The 17,274-nt window shown below is 43.5% G+C and overlaps 1 protein-coding gene and 1 long non-coding RNA gene across 6 annotated transcripts in view; both read right to left on the bottom strand.

The window, feature by feature from the left end:
- LOC144291761 (uncharacterized) overlaps nucleotides 1-15,296 on the bottom strand; it is a 43,419-nt gene extending 28,123 nt beyond the window's left edge. The window contains exons 1-2 of the long non-coding RNA XR_013359230.1: nucleotides 12,092-15,296; nucleotides 10,600-10,706 (exon numbers count right to left, since the gene is read on the bottom strand). This is a non-coding gene — a long non-coding RNA (uncharacterized LOC144291761). The remainder of the gene's footprint in view (nucleotides 1-10,599; nucleotides 10,707-12,091) is intronic.
- A 131-nt stretch (nucleotides 15,297-15,427) lies between these two features.
- Nucleotides 15,428-17,274, bottom strand: part of RAB3GAP1 (RAB3 GTPase activating protein catalytic subunit 1) — a 96,953-nt gene continuing 95,106 nt past the window's right edge. For all 5 annotated transcript variants that reach the window (XM_077861520.1, XM_077861522.1, XM_077861521.1 and 2 more), the window contains one exon: nucleotides 15,428-17,266. In XM_077861520.1, the coding sequence (XP_077717646.1) occupies nucleotides 17,030-17,266 (237 nt within the window). In that variant the 3' untranslated portion in view covers nucleotides 15,428-17,029. The remainder of the gene's footprint in view (nucleotides 17,267-17,274) is intronic.

The raw sequence follows: 17,274 nt of genomic DNA, 5'->3' as shown, positions 1-17,274 counted from the left end.
TAAAATGCCTACGTGATGAGATGAAGTGAAGGGAGTGACACAGGTTCTGTGACATAGTGTTTGGGTACTACTGACCTTCTGAAGCTATATCAGGAAGATCATCTGCTTCTGGACCACAGTTGACCATGGGTACCTAAAACCATGGAAAGTGGACTTGTGGATAAGGGGAGACAATGTAATAATAAATGCACTTTTGTATCAACTCTTCTACTTGTTCACTTAATAGTCATAGATAGTGCAAGAACTTGATGGGTTAGAGGAAAAATGTAATGGTCCCCACCCTGCAAGACTGTATGATCTAGCAAATTCAAAGAGCTTATGTGCTTGTTGCTAATGTATCCTGACAATCACAACTGGCCTCCTTTATTCTAGCATGAAGTAATTCATTAGATTAGCAAAAAGGCTTGGAAGGGGTTGGGTAAACGTATTGATGGGTGGGATACAGAGGGGGGTATATAAAGAGTGGGACCAACCAGGTGGCAAACTGGATGACTAGTTTAGAGAGAAGGGTAAGATTCTCCAATAGAATTTTAAATATATGCTTCACCTATTATGTAGTTTTGCTGAAAATCAGCCCTAAATCTTAAGAATTCTATGTCAAGGAAAAGACAGGTATCATCTTCTCATTTACCACTGGGAGAATTGACATTTTCCTGCTTACCTTGTTCAGATAAAATACATAGGTAGTATTTAGCCAGACTAATCAAGAAAGAAAACAGAGTAGTCAGATAAATGAAAGGAGATATGAAAGAGAAGTTACAAATGATACCACAGAAATATAAAAGGTCATAAAAGACTACCATGAGCAATTGTATACCATCAAATTGGACAACCTAGAAGAAATGAAAAAATTCTAGAAACAGAGGGGGACACCTAAGTGGCTCAGTGGATGAGGTCTACCTTCAGCTCAGGGCATGATCCCGGGTTTGGGGATCAAGTCCCACATCAGGCTCCCTGTGGGGAGCCTGCTTCTCCCTCGGCCTATACTATACTCTGCCTCTCTTCAAAAAAAAAATTCTAGAAACATAGTCTTCTGAGACTGAATCAGGAAGAAACAGAAACCAGAACAGACTGATTACTATTAATGAAATTGAATCTATAATCAAGAAACTCCCAACAAACCAAAGTCTATGACCAGATGGTTTCACAGGTAAATTCTACCAAAATTTTAAAGAGTTAATACCTATTCATCTCAAACTACTGAGAAAAATAGAAGAGGAAGGAATGCTTCCAAAATCATTCTATGAGGCCAGCATTACCTAGATATGAAAACAAGACAAAGAGACTATAAAAAAGAAAATTACAGACTAATATCCCTGATGAACAGAGATGCAAAATTCCTCAAAATGTTAGCAAACAATTAAAAAATATAATAAAATGATCATTCACCATGAGCAAGTGGGACCTATTCCAGGGAAACAAGGATGGTTCAATATACACAAATTAATATGACATAATCCATTAACAAAATGAAGGATAAAAATCACACTAGCATCTCAGTAGATACAGAAAAAGCATTTCACAAAATGCAAAAACTATTCATGATTATAACTCTCAACAAAGTAGGTACAGAAGAAACATACCTCTTTTGCCATATATGACAAACTTGCAGCTAACACTCTACTCAGTGGTGAAACCTGAAAGCTAATTCTCAGGAAATGCAGGTCTCCCTGGGTAGGGCTGGCTCCCTGGGGACATCATTATTTTATTTTATTTTATTTTTAAAGATTTTATTCATTTATTCGTGAGAATACACAGAGAGGAGAGAGAGAGAGAGAGAGGGAGAGACACAGGTAGAGGGAGAAACAGGCCCCATGCAGGGAGCCCGATGTGGGACTCGATTCCAGGTCTCCAGGATCAGGCCCTGGGCTGAAGGCGGGGCTAAACTGCCTAGCCACCCGGGCTGCCCTGAGCCCATTATTTTATTGGTAACTTTTTCATCTAGCACCCTACTTCCTACCTTCCCTGACCCTCCCTGATTCTGAGGAGCTGTGGACCAGGCCCTTGCACCTAACATTTCCATTTTAATAGGTATATTGCTGAAAAGGCTCATGAGTACATGGATCTTGAAAGGAAGCAGTCAGGACAACTGAAGAACAAAACACCCAATTCCAGTGCTCGGCAAATGCAATTTATAAAATTCCTACTAATCCATATAAGCAGCATAAGCAGATGCTATATGGATTGTTCCATTGATCTGAATTAATAGCAACCAAATGAATCATCACAGTTAATTGACATGACTTGTCTTCTTTTGTTATTTTTATAAACGTTTTACTTAGAAACAGCCTATTGTTCATAGTAAACTTAATGGATGGTGAATATCAACTCAACAACTCAGGGTGTTTTCCCAAAGAGTCTTCCAATTGTTCCTTTGAAGAATGAGGGGGCATTTGATTGTGCTAAGCCAAGAACTATCAGAATAGGTATAAATGTCTTACAGCTGATTAAATGGTGTCCTGGCAAAAGGAGATTTGTTCTGGTGTAATTTCTTGGACACTCTTCCAAAGAATGCTCTTTTTTTTTTTTTTAATTTTTTTTTTCATTTATTTATGATAGTCACACACAGAGAGAGAGAAAGGCAGAGACATAGGCAGAGGGAGAAGCAGGCTCCATGCACCGGGAGCCTGACGTGGGATTCGATCCCGGGTCTCCAGGATCGCGCCCTGGGCCAAAGGCAGGCGCTAAACCGCTGCACCACCCAGGGATCCCAAGAATGCTCTTTCTACATGAGAACCCAATGACATTTTCCATTCTTTGAGAGGAGGGTAACAAAGGAATCATCTTCCTGCAGAAATATGAATGAGCCAGACTGCAGTCCCAGGTTGGAATTTGGCACTTTCTTCAGCAGCATGCTTAAAGCAGTCGAGCCCATGCAGAATGAACCTTGAGATACAATTAATCTTCAGACTTAAGGCCAGCAACGTAAAGAGTCTATTCCCATCCCCTCTCCAAATCAGTGAAAGTCCCCAAAGCTAGATATTAGGATGATTTGAACTAACAAATCCTCATTCCTTGCTGAGAACATTCCCATCAGGTAGGAGCTGGGAGCTGTGGCTGAGTCGGAGGAAATAGCCTACACGTGTGGCCCCTTTCACTCTTCTGGGTGCCCTGCTTCTCATCCTGACCCCACACTCAGGTCTGTACCCACAGAACTTCCCTGCCATTTTTCTACTTCCATCGTGACCCTTCTGTGAAAGAATGCCTGGCTGGGGTTTGCCTGAGAAGCCTGCTCCTCCCCAGGAGAAGACTTCTGCTAGTGGCAAGCCTGACTTGTTTGTCAGACACGGAGATCTGCTAACAGCCTAGTTAGCTCATCTCTTCACATTGGAAGAGGATGCTAAGGAAGGTCTTTATGGAGACCTTCGCACCATGTTCCACCACAGTCCCCACATAAATAGTTTTTTTGGATGTTGTCCAGGAAGGGTGGCTCTATCCTGAAAGGAGGGCAAACTGTTCCGAGCTCCAAAAGACTTGCAGCTTTTTGACAAACTCCACAGCTTCAACCTGAGCTCCAAGCAATATCTAATATCCTCCATGAGAAACAAGACCACGGTAGATTTTTTGCAACACTTGCTTGCCTGTGGCTCTCAGAGACAGGTAGCATCCATTTACTTGGACAGTAATACCCCCCAGAAAGACAGTCCCCCACGCCCCCAGCCTTGCCCTCCTCTATCCCATCTGCACACGGCTGCCTGAGTAGTCATTATGAAACAGCAGTATGACCCGTTCTCTGCTCTCCATTAGTAATCATCTTGGGATACTCAATACTAGCTGCCACATCAGAAGAAAATCCAATTCTCAATAGCTTAACAAAACAAGGTTTATCCCTCAACTTTTGGAAGGCCCAAAGAGGCCAGGCAACCGTCCTCCACTTAGACCTACCTACACCACTTACACCTGGGATCCTCCCAGGCAGTCATGCAAGGAAAGAGATGGAGGCGGCCTGGGGCCCCTGCCTGCCTCCTCCCTTGGCTCACAGACCACCGGCCTAAACGCCCTGATCACCAGAGGAAGTTTTCATGAGCTCTAACTCCCTGCCTTGTTCATGGAGTATCTTGTCAACTTTTCTACCCTAGTACAGTACCTATAATGGCAGAGCAACATGAACAATGTACAATGTACGGTCAGGAAGTCTGAGAGGGTAGCCTCACAGGACCCAACCACCACACACTTTCTTTAAAAAGTGTTTTAAAACACCATGCATATTTGCACCCTGCTCCTTGTTACATCCAGGTTCATTTCCATATGATAGTCTTTTCTGACTTCAGAAAAATACTGCCTCTCAATTTTGCAATCCTACATCTTACATAACTGAAATGTAGTTCCTACTCAATATACTATTTTTTAATAGTAAAATGAACAGCAATATATCCACCACCTAGTTTTTTAAAAAGGATCTCTCCAGTACATTTAATGCGTGTATGCTGCTCCCCAATTGTATCCTCTTGCCTTCCCCATAAATAGAACTACTGTTCTGAATTGTGTATAAATCATTCCCTTGCTTTTCTTTATAGGAATACTACATATATACATATCCTAAATAGCTAATATATTGTTCAGAGTTGCCAGTTTTTTTACTTTTAAATAAATGAAAATCATTACTGCATATATGCCTCTGTGACAAGCTTTTTTCTGTTAAAGATTTTATTTATTTACTCATGAGAGACAGAGAGAAAGAGGCAGAGACATAGGCAGAGGGGGAAGCAGGCTCCCTGCGAGGAGCCCGATGCAGGACTCAATCCCAAGACCCCGGGATCACGACCTGAGCCAAAGGCAAATGCTCAACCACTGAGCCACCCAGGTGTCCCTGTGACAAGCTTTTTATATTCATTTTGTGTCATCCATGCTAGTAAGTGTCACAATAGATTGTTTATTTTCATTGCTCTATGGTCATACTCTAATATGATTATCCTTTCTACTGTTGAAGGGAATCAGGGCTTCCAGTCTGTGGATTTTATATAAAACGCTGCTCTGAACACTCCTGCTCATGTCTCCTGGTATAAACATGCACAAACGTTTCTTGAAAGCAGTGATTCCAAGATTAGAATGTGCTTCAGGGGGATCCCTGGGTGGCGCAGTGGTTTGGCGCCTGCCTTTGGCCCAGGGCACGATCCTGGAGACCCGGGATCGAATCCCACATTGGGCTCCCGGTGCGTGGAGCCTGCTTCTCCCTCTGCCTATGTCTCTGCCTCTCTCTCTCTCTCTCTCTGTGACTATCATAAATAAATAAAAATTTAAAAAAAAAAAAAAAAGAATGTGCTTCAGGATCACCTGGAAGGTTTGCTCAAGCATGTATTGCTGGCTGCAATCCCAGTCTCTGGTTCAGCAGGTCTGGGTGGCTGGAGAATGTACATCTTTAACAAGTTACCAGGAGATGCTGATGCTGCGGTCTGGGGATCACACTGTGAGCACCACTCCCTAAAGCAAATATCCAGGGACAAGTTACTATACTGTAGGTGATGCATGTGTTGAAGTTTTTTAGGAAACGCAAATTACATTTCCAAAACTGTACCAATTTACACTGTTGCCAGCAATGGATGAGACCCTGTTGCTCGAAATCCTTGTCAACACTTGAATACTGTCAAACTTTAAGATTTATGCCCACCGGATATGTGTGAAATGGTACCTCACTATGATTTAAAATTTTTTTTTAATTTTTATTTATTTATGATAGTCACACACGAGGGGAGGGGAGGGGAGGGGAGGGGAGGGGAGGGGAGGGGAGGGGAGGGGAGGGGAGGGGAGAGGAGACGAGAGGAGAGGAGAGGAGAGGAAGAGACACAGGCAAAGGGAGAAGCAGGCTCCATGCACCAGAAGCCCGACGTGAGACTCGATCCCCGATCTCCAGGATCGCGCCCTGGGCCAAAGGCAGGCGCTAAACCGCTGCACCACCTCACTATGATTTTAATCTGCATTTCTCAATTTACTAAGGAGGATAAACATCTCATAAATGCTTTGCTCATTCTTTTTTCTTCTTCCCTGACCTGTTTATGTCTTTTTTCTGACTATTTTGCTAATATGTTTTCAACCCTAAATGGTAAATTTACCTAAATGGAATTAGGTAAATCCTAATTCATGGAGGTGGAGTGGGGAAGATTTTTAAATGTTTTGGACACTAATTCATGTTGATTGTGTGCAAGTCCCATTTTCCAGCTTATAGTTTCTCTTCTCATATTCTTTATGGTGTTTGATGAAAAGTAGTTTTTAACATTAATGTAGCCAAATTAATCAATCTTTTCCTTTATGGTTCGTATTGTGTCTTTACTAAGATCTCCTTACACTAAAAATCCAGGTGTCCTTCCTTACTCTAAAATTTTAAAGCTACTTTCCCACATAGCAATCCAAAGAACTCAAGTAAATTCCACTAACAAGTTTTCCTATGAAACTGAAGAATGTGCAACCTTTAATGATTTTGTAAATAGAAGCCCAAAGTCATATACAAAGTTCCGCCACTAAATACTATATTATATTCATTGTATATAACTACGTCACTAACCAAAGCCATTCTACCTTGGTCAGCTAGGGCAGTTGTAATACAATACCATAAACTGGATGACTTGTCAACAACAGACATCTGTATCTCATGGTTCTGCAAGCTGGAAGCCTCCGATCATGGTGCCAGCATGGTCAGGTTCTAGTGAAGGCCCTCTTCTGGGTTGCTGACTGCTGATTTATCATTGTGTCTTCATACGGCGGAAAGAAAGAGAGCTCTCTGGGGTCTCTTGGATAAGGAGACAAATCCTGTTCATGAAGGCTCTATCCTCATGACCTACTCATGCCCCAAAGGCCCTACCTCCTAAAACCACCACACCAGGGTTTAGGACTTCAACATGAATTGGGGGGGTGGGGGGGGGCACAAACATTCAGTCATCCTTTTTTTAACTTTTTTCTTTTTCCTCTCTGGCTTTCTTCCTTTACAGGGCCAATATTTCACACAGAACCTATGTGAACACAGAAAGTAAGGCAGATGCTGGGTAGCCAGCCAGAGTTATTCACTAGCCTTCTTGCCTCTAGGCATAATTCAAACCCCAGCACCAGAAAAATGACAAGTAACCACATGTCATGGCCACCACATGCTACATCCAAGACCTGAATGAAGTGAACCTCTGACCTTCCCATGCATCTGTCCAGGCCCTTATGTATGCTGCTCTCACAGCCTGGTGGGTTTCCACCTCTTCAGCTCCTCCCATCATGAACCCCAAAGAGCACATTGGATGGCACAAACTTAGAACTGTCTTCTCCACAGAGTTGGAGGAGGGCTAGCAGAACACCTGCACCCATGGGCCCATGCCCATTCCTTCACAAGCAGGGAGCACCTTATGTGCAGTAAACTCTTGAAATGGATGTATAAAGTTTCAGCTCGGTGTTGTCCATTTAATACAGGATTGTGATTAAGCTAACATGCTGGGTTTCTACCTGGAAGTAGCTCTCTACCACATCTGACAGGTTCCATAGACCTTTATCACACCACAGGGTCTTTTGGGTTCTGTGATCCTTCTTAAAAGTGTTACTATTTTGTTGTTTTGTTTTGTTTTCATTTCACTGATAGGCTGAGCAATGACTACCAGCTATTCTGACTCACATGAAGACTGGGGTGCACACATTTGCAGTTGAAATTCCTACCACAGCGTTGCTGAATGATCTGAAGATAAATGCCAGGGTCTGTAAGAAGCTGTTCCTTTAAGATACACCATACATGACTTGTGCTTGAGAAACTCTGGATTCACTTATTTAATTGTGGGACAACTGCCTGATTTGAGGTCATGTATGATTTGACTGTTTGCAAAAGTTTCAGATGAAATCTTCAATGATGAGGATTACCTATACCCTGACCTTCTCACCAGGCTTGCTGAGCTGACCTGTCCCCGTTAGGACAGTACAGCAGTCCTTGGGCTGCCTCCAGCAGCCCCTATGCTTAGCGGCAGGTCAGCTTTTCCCACAGGTTGGTCATACAACAGCTTCCCGAAACAGTTTCCAACCAGGATACTCTTGGGGAATTCCCTAAACCCATGAAGGAAATGTGTCTGGCTCTCAAGCCAGATGGCATGAGATAAACTACTGGGCTCTTTGGACGGATTTGGTTTTTTTATAGACCTTCAATGGCTCAGCCGAGACACATCCAGTTGGGACTGAGCAACAGACCCATTCCAAGGAAGCTGCCTTCTTATGCCGTATCCAATGAAGCTACACAAGCCTCCTGATGGCCAGCTGGGAACAAGCTTTGCTTTCCTATTTTGACCCCCTATAGGGGTTCAACCTATCACTAGACTGCTTAAGAAGAGCGTTTCATTTGCTTGTGGTCATTTTTGTCACTGATCTTTGGAATATCCTGAAGCAACATAAATGAAAAACAACAATTAAGAGTATTCCTAGGCACGTGAGTCAGCTGCTGAAAATGTAAAACTGTGCAGAGAGGAGCTCTTGCCGTTTGGCCAGGGAGAGCAGGGCATGCAGGACATTTCCCGCCAGCTTCCAAGGACCAGGTTTCAGCCTCAGCTGAGGAAGACTGGGCCCTCTCCCCCGCTGTAGTCCTCCCTCCATGACGTTATGCCTTCAGGCCCAGAATAGTTGAGAACGTTTGGGAAATTCACACTCCAGAAATACTTCCTTTTTTCATGTAGGCAAGATAACACAGGAGTGACAGTGGGTTACTAAGAATGCAGTTCCCTCATTATGTAACATGGACAAAAATAAAGAGTGTTCTGGGCCAAAAATAGGGCTGAGAAAGAAGAATGTGAATAAATAGCACCGAGAAGTCATTATTTACTCAAACTGTCAAATGGCTGAAGAACTTAAGAAAAGTTTTGATCTGTGTCCCATCACTTGTTCATCAGCTCTGACTAGCCGTGGAGGGAGCCGATGGCACTTTCCTGACAAAGGCTTAACACAAGCAGGTGTGTTTGTGTTCAGAGGAGGCTGCTTAAGGAAAGGTGAGTGGCACTGGGCTCATTCTCCTTCCAGGTCATTAGCAAACTGGTAAGACTGAGGACTCCTGGATGCTGTACATAATGGACATTTCCTCAGACATCGTTTTACCATGGGTCATGTAACAGAAAGGATGCAGATCTCCCTAGAGTGTGGACAGAGCAGTTTTCCTGGAGGTGTTGGGACAGGGCTACACTGCAAGTGGCTGTGCTTGGGCTGATGACGTACCCCTCAGGTCAGAGCTGGGCATCCAAGACACGTCAGCCTTCACTAACCACCTCCCGAGCTTCACCAAGTCCTGTCGGTGTCACCTGCTGAATCTCTTACTCCATCATAACCATACAACTCAAGGCCACTGCCATCCCTTGTGGGTATCACTGCAGCTCGTATAGGTCCGAGTCCAATCCTGCTCCTCTCTCACTAAAAAATCTTTTGAATTCCTCCACTGTCACTCGACAAGGTCCAAGTTCTCACAGGGAAGGAAGACTCTGGAACCTACCACCACTTCCTCTGCTACCTTGCCTCTCTTTCATCTCACTCTTTGCCCTGGCCACACCAACACCGGCACCATGTCTGCAAGACTCAGATAAGCCCCTCAGCCTGGAATGTGTCTCAACTCTTTCCAACTTCCCACCCTAGTCCTCTGTCTTGACACGGTGTACTCAGCTATTAAATATGGAGCCTGTGACCCAAGGAGGGAGAAAGGGGATTAAAAGCAATCAGTTCATTTGATGAGATGGTAGGTGATTTTGGAGTCACTCCGTGCAACGGGGCTATTTGGGCCATCATCTCTAGGAACACTGGCTGGGTAGGTGTGTCCTCGCGTTAAACAATAGTTAACCAACCATTCATTCACCCCTAGTTGTACCACTTTAAAGTACAGTTCCTTTAAAGAGCTTGTCTCTATTAAATAACTACCTATACCATGCTGGGCATTTTTTAGATAGTATCTTGTTTAACTTTGTTACAATGTGTTGGGATACTTATTTTTGTCCCCATTTTGGCAGAGGAAGACTTTAGGTACCAGCCCAGTGTCTTCCGGGTGATCAAAGGTGGCAGAGAATAAAACTCATTTCTCTGGAGGGAGGCCTATGCTTTTACACATCATGCTCCGTGGCCCACCACAAACTAGAGATGGGCATCTGTCCCACTGGATGGCTTCTGAACGCTTTTATGTGTTGAATTATGACCCTGCCCCCTTCCAAAAAAGAAAGGCATGCTGAAGTCCTAAAACTCTAGTACTTCAGAGTGTGAGGTTTGGAAACAGGGTCACTGCAGATGTAATAAGTTCAGACGAGGTCATACTGGTGTCATAGGAAGAGGACAAAGACACAAAAGAGAGAGGGCCATGTGACAACACGGGCACAGACTGAAGTTCTACAGCTGCCAGCCAAGGAAGAGCAAGGATGGCCAGCAACCACCAGAAGCTAGGAAAACGCAAGAAAGGATTCTCCCCTACAGGTTTCAGAGGGAGCCTGGTCCTGCCAGCACCTTGATCCCAAACTTGTAGCCTCCAGAACTGTAAGACAATGAATTTCTGCTGTTTTAAGCTGCCAGTTTGTGATACGTTGTTACAGAAGCCTTAGGAAACAAATATAGTGACTAATTCTGTTTCTCTTCCCTGGGGAATACTTCTTATCACAAGCTTAGAACTGCAGAGTCTCAACTTACCAGCTTTGAACCCAATTAGCGGCTCCTCCAGCATGAGCCAGCCCAGCCTGCACATCTCCCTCACAAGCCATTCATCCACTTTATTCTGGGACATGATGAAGACAAACCTGCAAACTTAAACAAAGGATATTCTATCATGGTTTTACCTGGGAAAAAATTCTAGCTTTTTATCAACTGGAGAGGGAAGAAATGTAGTTCCTTAGAAAGGCTCATCCAATTGGAAAGCAGCAGAGGGATGTGTGCCTCTGAGCTGAAATCAAGGTTTCTGTCAATAACTGTCAGAGGCCCCCACTACCGAGAAGGGCCACACAGAGGGGACAAGAGGAGTGCTCCCCACAGATCCATCACACTGGGCCACGGTCTGTCTTCTCTGACGAGGGGCCAAGTAGGGCCTTTTACTCAACCACCTTCCTTGGCTGGTAAGCTCACCCCAGGAATGCTCCCTGCAACAGATGAGTGTTCATTTGAGGAAGATATATCCGTGACCACCTGTCAGACATCACAAGCTGCCAAGGGAAAACTGCTGGCAAAGAAGGCATGCTAAAATGAACTAGCTTTATTCTGTATTTCAAGAATTAGCCAAGCCCATTTATATAGGCTGATGCCATGTCCCACTTCTCAGAGTTAGAGAAATGCTGGCAGCAGTCCTCTGACTTCCAAGAGCTCACGTTCTGAAATATTCTGGTTTCACAGTGCCCAATGGCCAAAAATTAGAGTCCAGATGATTCAAACATAACGTTGGGGCCTCCCTTGCCATCAAGAGGCATTCATCCATTCAGCATTTGTTGAGTGCTAAAAGCCCTATCCATACCCTGTGTGCCAGAGGAGAGGAGCTGGCAACAAGAGTGAGGCAGGGAAGACGGTTACAGTTGGCTTGGAACAGTGGCTTCATGCTCTTGCCCTCTATCCTACCCTACGTAACACTCTACCCCAGATACCCCATGCCCTCAAGCTCCCAGCAATGAACAGTGCACAGCAACCACAACCCCATCTGGTTTGAGTAGGAGTGCTAAATGCACCCAGCTTCCCTCCAGCCAATCGCTTCTCTACTCTTCCCAGTAAGAACTGGATTCCTTTCTGCATGCAATTGCTACTCTGCACCCACAGGTATGCAACAATCAATTCTGAGCTCTCATCTTATTTGACATCTCAATGGCATTTGACACAGTTGATCAACACCCACCACCTTCAAATATTTTCCTTCCTAGCTTCTGGAACATCACACTTAAGGTTTTCTTTCCATCTCAACACCTGCTCCTTTCTTAGTCTCCTCTGGCAGTCCTCCTCCTTCTTCCTGATCTCTGGTTCAATCTCCAGACCTCTTCCCAATGTCTGTGCTTAAGTACTGTCTATATCTAAATTTCTCACTTTACTGCAGAAGTTCTAATCTTTTCTTGAAACCCCAAAATGACATAATCACTTGGGTATTTTGTTATTTTGCTGTGAAACAAGCTGTTCCCAAACTTAGTTTAAAATAAAATCATCATCTCACCCCATTTCTGAGGGTCAGCAATCCAGGAGCAGCACAGCTGGGTACTTCTGGTGCCAGGTGCCTCAGGAGGCTGCAGTTCCTGAGACTGAGGAGAATCCACTTCCAAGCTCACTCACAAGGCTGTTGGCAGGAGCCCTCAATTCCTCCCCATGTGAGCTCTCAGGGTTGTTTCTGACATGTAAGTGGACTTCCCCCCCGCCCCCAGAGCAAGGGATGAGGGGGGGGGGGGGGAAGAGAGAGAGAGAGAGAGCATGCACACAAGAACAAGCAGCCAGAACAGGAGTTGCAACAGCTTTTATAACCTCATCTTAGAGATCAATCACGTATCAACACTTCCTCCATGTTCACTGGTCAAATGTGGGGGGTGGGGATTCACATTAGGGTGTGAATACCAGGAGGCAAGGATCAGTGGGAGCCATCTTAACGGCTGGCTCCACCACAAGGATCTAGATGCTCTATCAAAATTAACATATCCTAACTCAGAACCTTACACCACCCCCCAAAATGCTCTTGCCTCAGTCTTCCACATCTGAGTAAACGACTGCATCATTCACTCAGTTACTCAGGCCACAAACCTTCAAGTCATCCTTGGCTTTCTCATACCCTCATGCATTCCATCAGCAAATTTTGTGCATTGTTTTGAAAATATACAGCATACCTGCTTACGTTTTAGCCCCTCCACTGTGACCATCCCAGTCCAAACCACCAGCTCTCCTAAGGAGTTTCACTACTTCTACCCGTCTCTACAGTGTATTCATTCTGCAGCCAGGGTAAGAATTCTATAAATGTCAGATCATAATACCCCCTGCTGAAAATCTCCACTGGCTTCCTTTTCAATCAAGAAGCAAACCCAAATTCCTAATTGTGTAATTTGGTCCTTGAACCTTTGTCCTGACTTTCTTTCCTCCACTTCCTACCTTTTGCTTATTACTCTAACCACACTGGCCTTTCATCTGTATCTTCAACTTACCACGTTTACTCCCACTCCCACTTCAGGGCTTTACATGTACCATTCTCTGTCTGGAATCATCTCCCAGACTCTCACAAGGCCTGTTCACTCACTTCCTTCAGGTCTCTACTCAAATGCCACCATCTCATGGATGTTTCCTTATCACCTGTCTAAAAAACACTGCTGGGCAGCCCGGATGGCTCAGTAGTTTAGCGCCGCCTTCAGCCCAAGGCGTGATCCTGGAGACCCTGGATCGAGTCCCCCGTCAGGCTCCCTGTGTGGAGCCTGTTTCTCCCTCTGCCTGTGTCTCTGCCTCTCTGTGTCTCTCATGAGTAAATAAAAAAAAAATCTTTAAATAAATAAATAAATAAATAAATAAATAAATAAATAAATAAATAAAATAAAAAAGCACTCTGCCTCCCCTTAGATAATTCGTTTATAGTTGGTGTCCCTAAAAATAGTATAAATAGTATCTATGAGGGTCTTTTATCTGCCATTTACTGCTGTATCCCCATTCCCAGGACAGTAAGTACCTGGCACATAGTTGGCACTCAACAAACATTTGCTGAACTCATGAATATAAATATAAATACATAGAATATCTGAATTATTATGGTGCTATAGGAATTTATAGGTGTGGGAGGGTCCCAGCGTGAGGACGCTTCCTGTTGATTCCACAAGCATTTGTCAGGCTATTTACAGCACATTACAAAGCACAGAGGATTTAAAAACAAAAAAACAGGGATCCTTGGGTGGCGAAGCAGTTTAGTGCCTGCCTTTGGCCCAGGGCGCGATTCTGGAGACCCAGGATCGAGTCCCACGTCGGGCTCCCGGTGCATGGAGCCTGCTTCTCCCTCTGCCTGTGTCTCTGCCTCTCTCTCTCTCTCTCTGTGTGACTATCATAAATAAATAAAATTTAAAAAACAAACAAAAAACAAAAACAAAAAAACCCAAGACACTGATATAACTGTGACTTTCCAATTTCTCATGAGATCCAGGATGTGTATATGGTCTCTTAGCCTCTCCAATCCATTTGCCCTGCTACAGTGCGGTCTGAAACCCACCATGTCACTCCTTTGCTTAAAACTCTTCAATGACTGGGGTGCCTTGGTCGGTTAAGTGACCGACTCCTGGCTTTGGCTCATGTCATGACCTCAGGGTTGTGAGATGGAGCCCCAGGCTGGACTCCCAGCTCAGGGCAGAGTCTGCTTAAGACTCCTCTCCCTCTGCCCCTCCCCTTTCCCCCATTCTCTTATGTTATTTCTCTAAAAATCAATCTTTAAAACAAACACACACACAAACCTCTTCAATGAGTCACGACCTAGCCCTGAAGATAAGGCCCAAACTTGTGGTAGTGCTGAACACAGAACTTCTCAGTTTCATGTCAGGTGACCTAACAAACATCATTTCTTCTCTTTTCACTCCCAGCAAATTGAAAGGCTGGCCATTCTCCAAAGATATGTTTCCTTATTTCTCTGAGTTTCTGCCCATTCTGTTTTCCCTACCTGTGACACTCTTCCCATCCCCTGCAGCATCAGGTCATATTTGCTACATAACAAACCACCTAACTCTCTCTTCCCTCATCAGGCTTCTTTGCAAATCTCAGGGTTCCCAGAGGAAGAGAGGGAAACCCTGAGGCACAAGTACTTTCCAAGTCTCCACCTGTGTCACACTTGCTAATACTCCAGTGACCAAAGAGGCATGGCTAACTCCAGACAAGTAATGTCCAAATATACAAAGTAAATTCCACTTCATGGGGGAGCAGCGGCAATATCACAATAAATTATCCACAAGTGGACAGGGTATAGTTCTTCTTTGCAAGCAATTTACAATATTTTTCCAACTCTTCATCAGCTCCTACGCATCTTCTGGTCCCAACCTAGAAATTACCTCTATGAAGATATTCCTGATCCCTAAGCCTGAGTAAAAAAACCTCTCTTATAATACCTTATTATTAGACACATTATTCACTAATAATGCATGTATTACTCTCTGTTGCTACTGAATGAATGAATTTATACAATAAATGCTGGACCTCCAGTTCACAGATGAGTTAACTATACTCTCCATTTTATGGCAATGTAGCATCAACCTTCCCTACATGACAGAAAGGTCACTGAAAAGGAAGGAGTGTACTGCTATGTTTTATCTTTACTGCCTAGTATAGTGCCTGAAAGCAGGTGCTTAAAAATATCTGTGAAATAAACATAACTATAATAAAAGTAAAGTGGGGTAACTGCCACTAAAAAAGAAGGCACAGAGAGCGTTCTTGAGACCCCTGCAAGACTCAGCAGGCTGCAAATATTTAGGAAGATGTGAGACAGCATAAAACTAACTGAAATAAGACCAAAGCGCCCACCAGAGGAGAGAAAAGAAAAGTAGCCAGAGAAAGCAAGACTTTTCTTTTTATTAGATTTACAATGACATTTTAAAGTCCAACCTCTCTTTAAAAAACGTTTCTTTGCTTTAACTTCCTCACTGGAAAGCAGACAAATCCTGTCCTTGAAAGATCCATTTTCTACTTGATACAGTGCTCAGTACTCAGGCCTGATCTGTATGGTTTACCAGCAGCAGTCAAGTCCAGCATCTCAGAGAAAAGCACTGTGAAGGCTGGGAGGCAAATCAGGACCAATCAGGACCTCCCCTACTTCATATATACATATATACATATATATGTGCACACAGACATATATATGTACACTTTTTATTACAAAAATAATATAATTAGGTTTACACAGCTCTATTAATTATTTAAATTACAGAGGCAAAGTCTATGCTTCAGATAATCATTTTTTGTTTTGGATTAAAATGGGAAGTTTAGGCCTAAAAATAGATTTCAGACTGAACAGAGGCCAAATAGCAACAGAGACTTAATAAATCTTGATCACCACATAACTAGAAATATGTTGCTCTTATTCTTCTATTGGGTGCTATATATCCCCAACGATTATTTTCATTTTAACTAAAACACAAAAGCAAAATAGTTCACTGAAATAATCTTGTATTCATTACATTAGCACATACACCAAATTATACTAACGACATGATAATCTCTATGTTCCAAAGTTATATTTGTAGCATGTGCTCATCTCTACTCCATTAAATATAGTATCTAGCCAACAATCACAAAAGGAATGCATGCTGTACCGCAAGAGATGGGAACAGTTTGCAGGTTGGCATCTTACTGCAACCAAAAACAAAACAAGAGAAACAAACCTTACAAGGTAAGGTATAAAACTAATTTGCAGTGACATTTAATATATAGTTATATCAGAAGGAATACATTTAGGTCATAGTTAACATGGAAAAACACATAAACTATGAAATTCTAGGTTTTCTCCTAGAATATTCGAAATACTCATCAAAAGTTAATTAGTACAATTAAATGGCCACTAGATGATTGAATAAACAATGTCATTTAGTATTTCAAAAACACAGATTCTGGGAAAAGAAGCTACCACCAAAATATCCAGAAATCCCAATTAATAGATACTCTGTTTTGCATACCTGATACTAACACATGTAACAAATGTGTTTATACAGACTGTGAATGCAAGGCGACAGCCTAAGAGATAGTCACGGGAAAGAATAAATGAGCACAAGCACAAGATAGTCACGGGAAAGAATAAATGAGCACAAGCCCACTTTTCCCATGGGAAAGAATAAATGAGTGAGTACAGAGAGCTCGTGTTGCTTTTCTGGTCCCTGCACATCCCCCCAACTCCTACCTAAGATCCCTAGTCAAACAAGGGCCATCTCTTTGGGGAACATATCTTTCAATAGCTCAAGCTCATTCTCTCTGACCCAACCAAGATACAAAAAAGCCCAAGCACGGTGCTGGAAAGTCTTTCAGATGCTGGTATGATTCCTGATCATGAGACTGGACAGGTCCTCTTCATGGCCTCTCAAGTTCTGACTGGCACAACCTTGCTCCCACAGGAGTGGTCAGCACAGTCTCTGAAGCCATAAATGAGGTTGCTCTAGAAGAATTAGAAGAAGGTGGTATCTGATGAAAAGGCACCTGCAAGTCTGAAATCCTCTTTGGTGAGAACACTGTACATGCGCTGAGGCAGAGCACGGGAGTATGGAGCCGGGCGTGGCACAGTGGTGCGCAAAATGAGTTCCCGGCCAGCAGGAGGGGGGAAGTCTGACACCGAGTTGTGCCTTCTCTCTTCTGGAGAGCCCATTCTCTTCAGTTCCTCCTCTGGTGGAGCCACGGCTGCAGCCTTGAACA

This window comes from Canis aureus, chromosome 20 (genome assembly GCF_053574225.1).
Source record: "Canis aureus isolate CA01 chromosome 20, VMU_Caureus_v.1.0, whole genome shotgun sequence".
NCBI classification, from domain to species: domain Eukaryota; kingdom Metazoa; phylum Chordata; class Mammalia; order Carnivora; family Canidae; genus Canis; species Canis aureus.
This window is presented reverse-complemented; position numbering and strand designations above follow the sequence as displayed.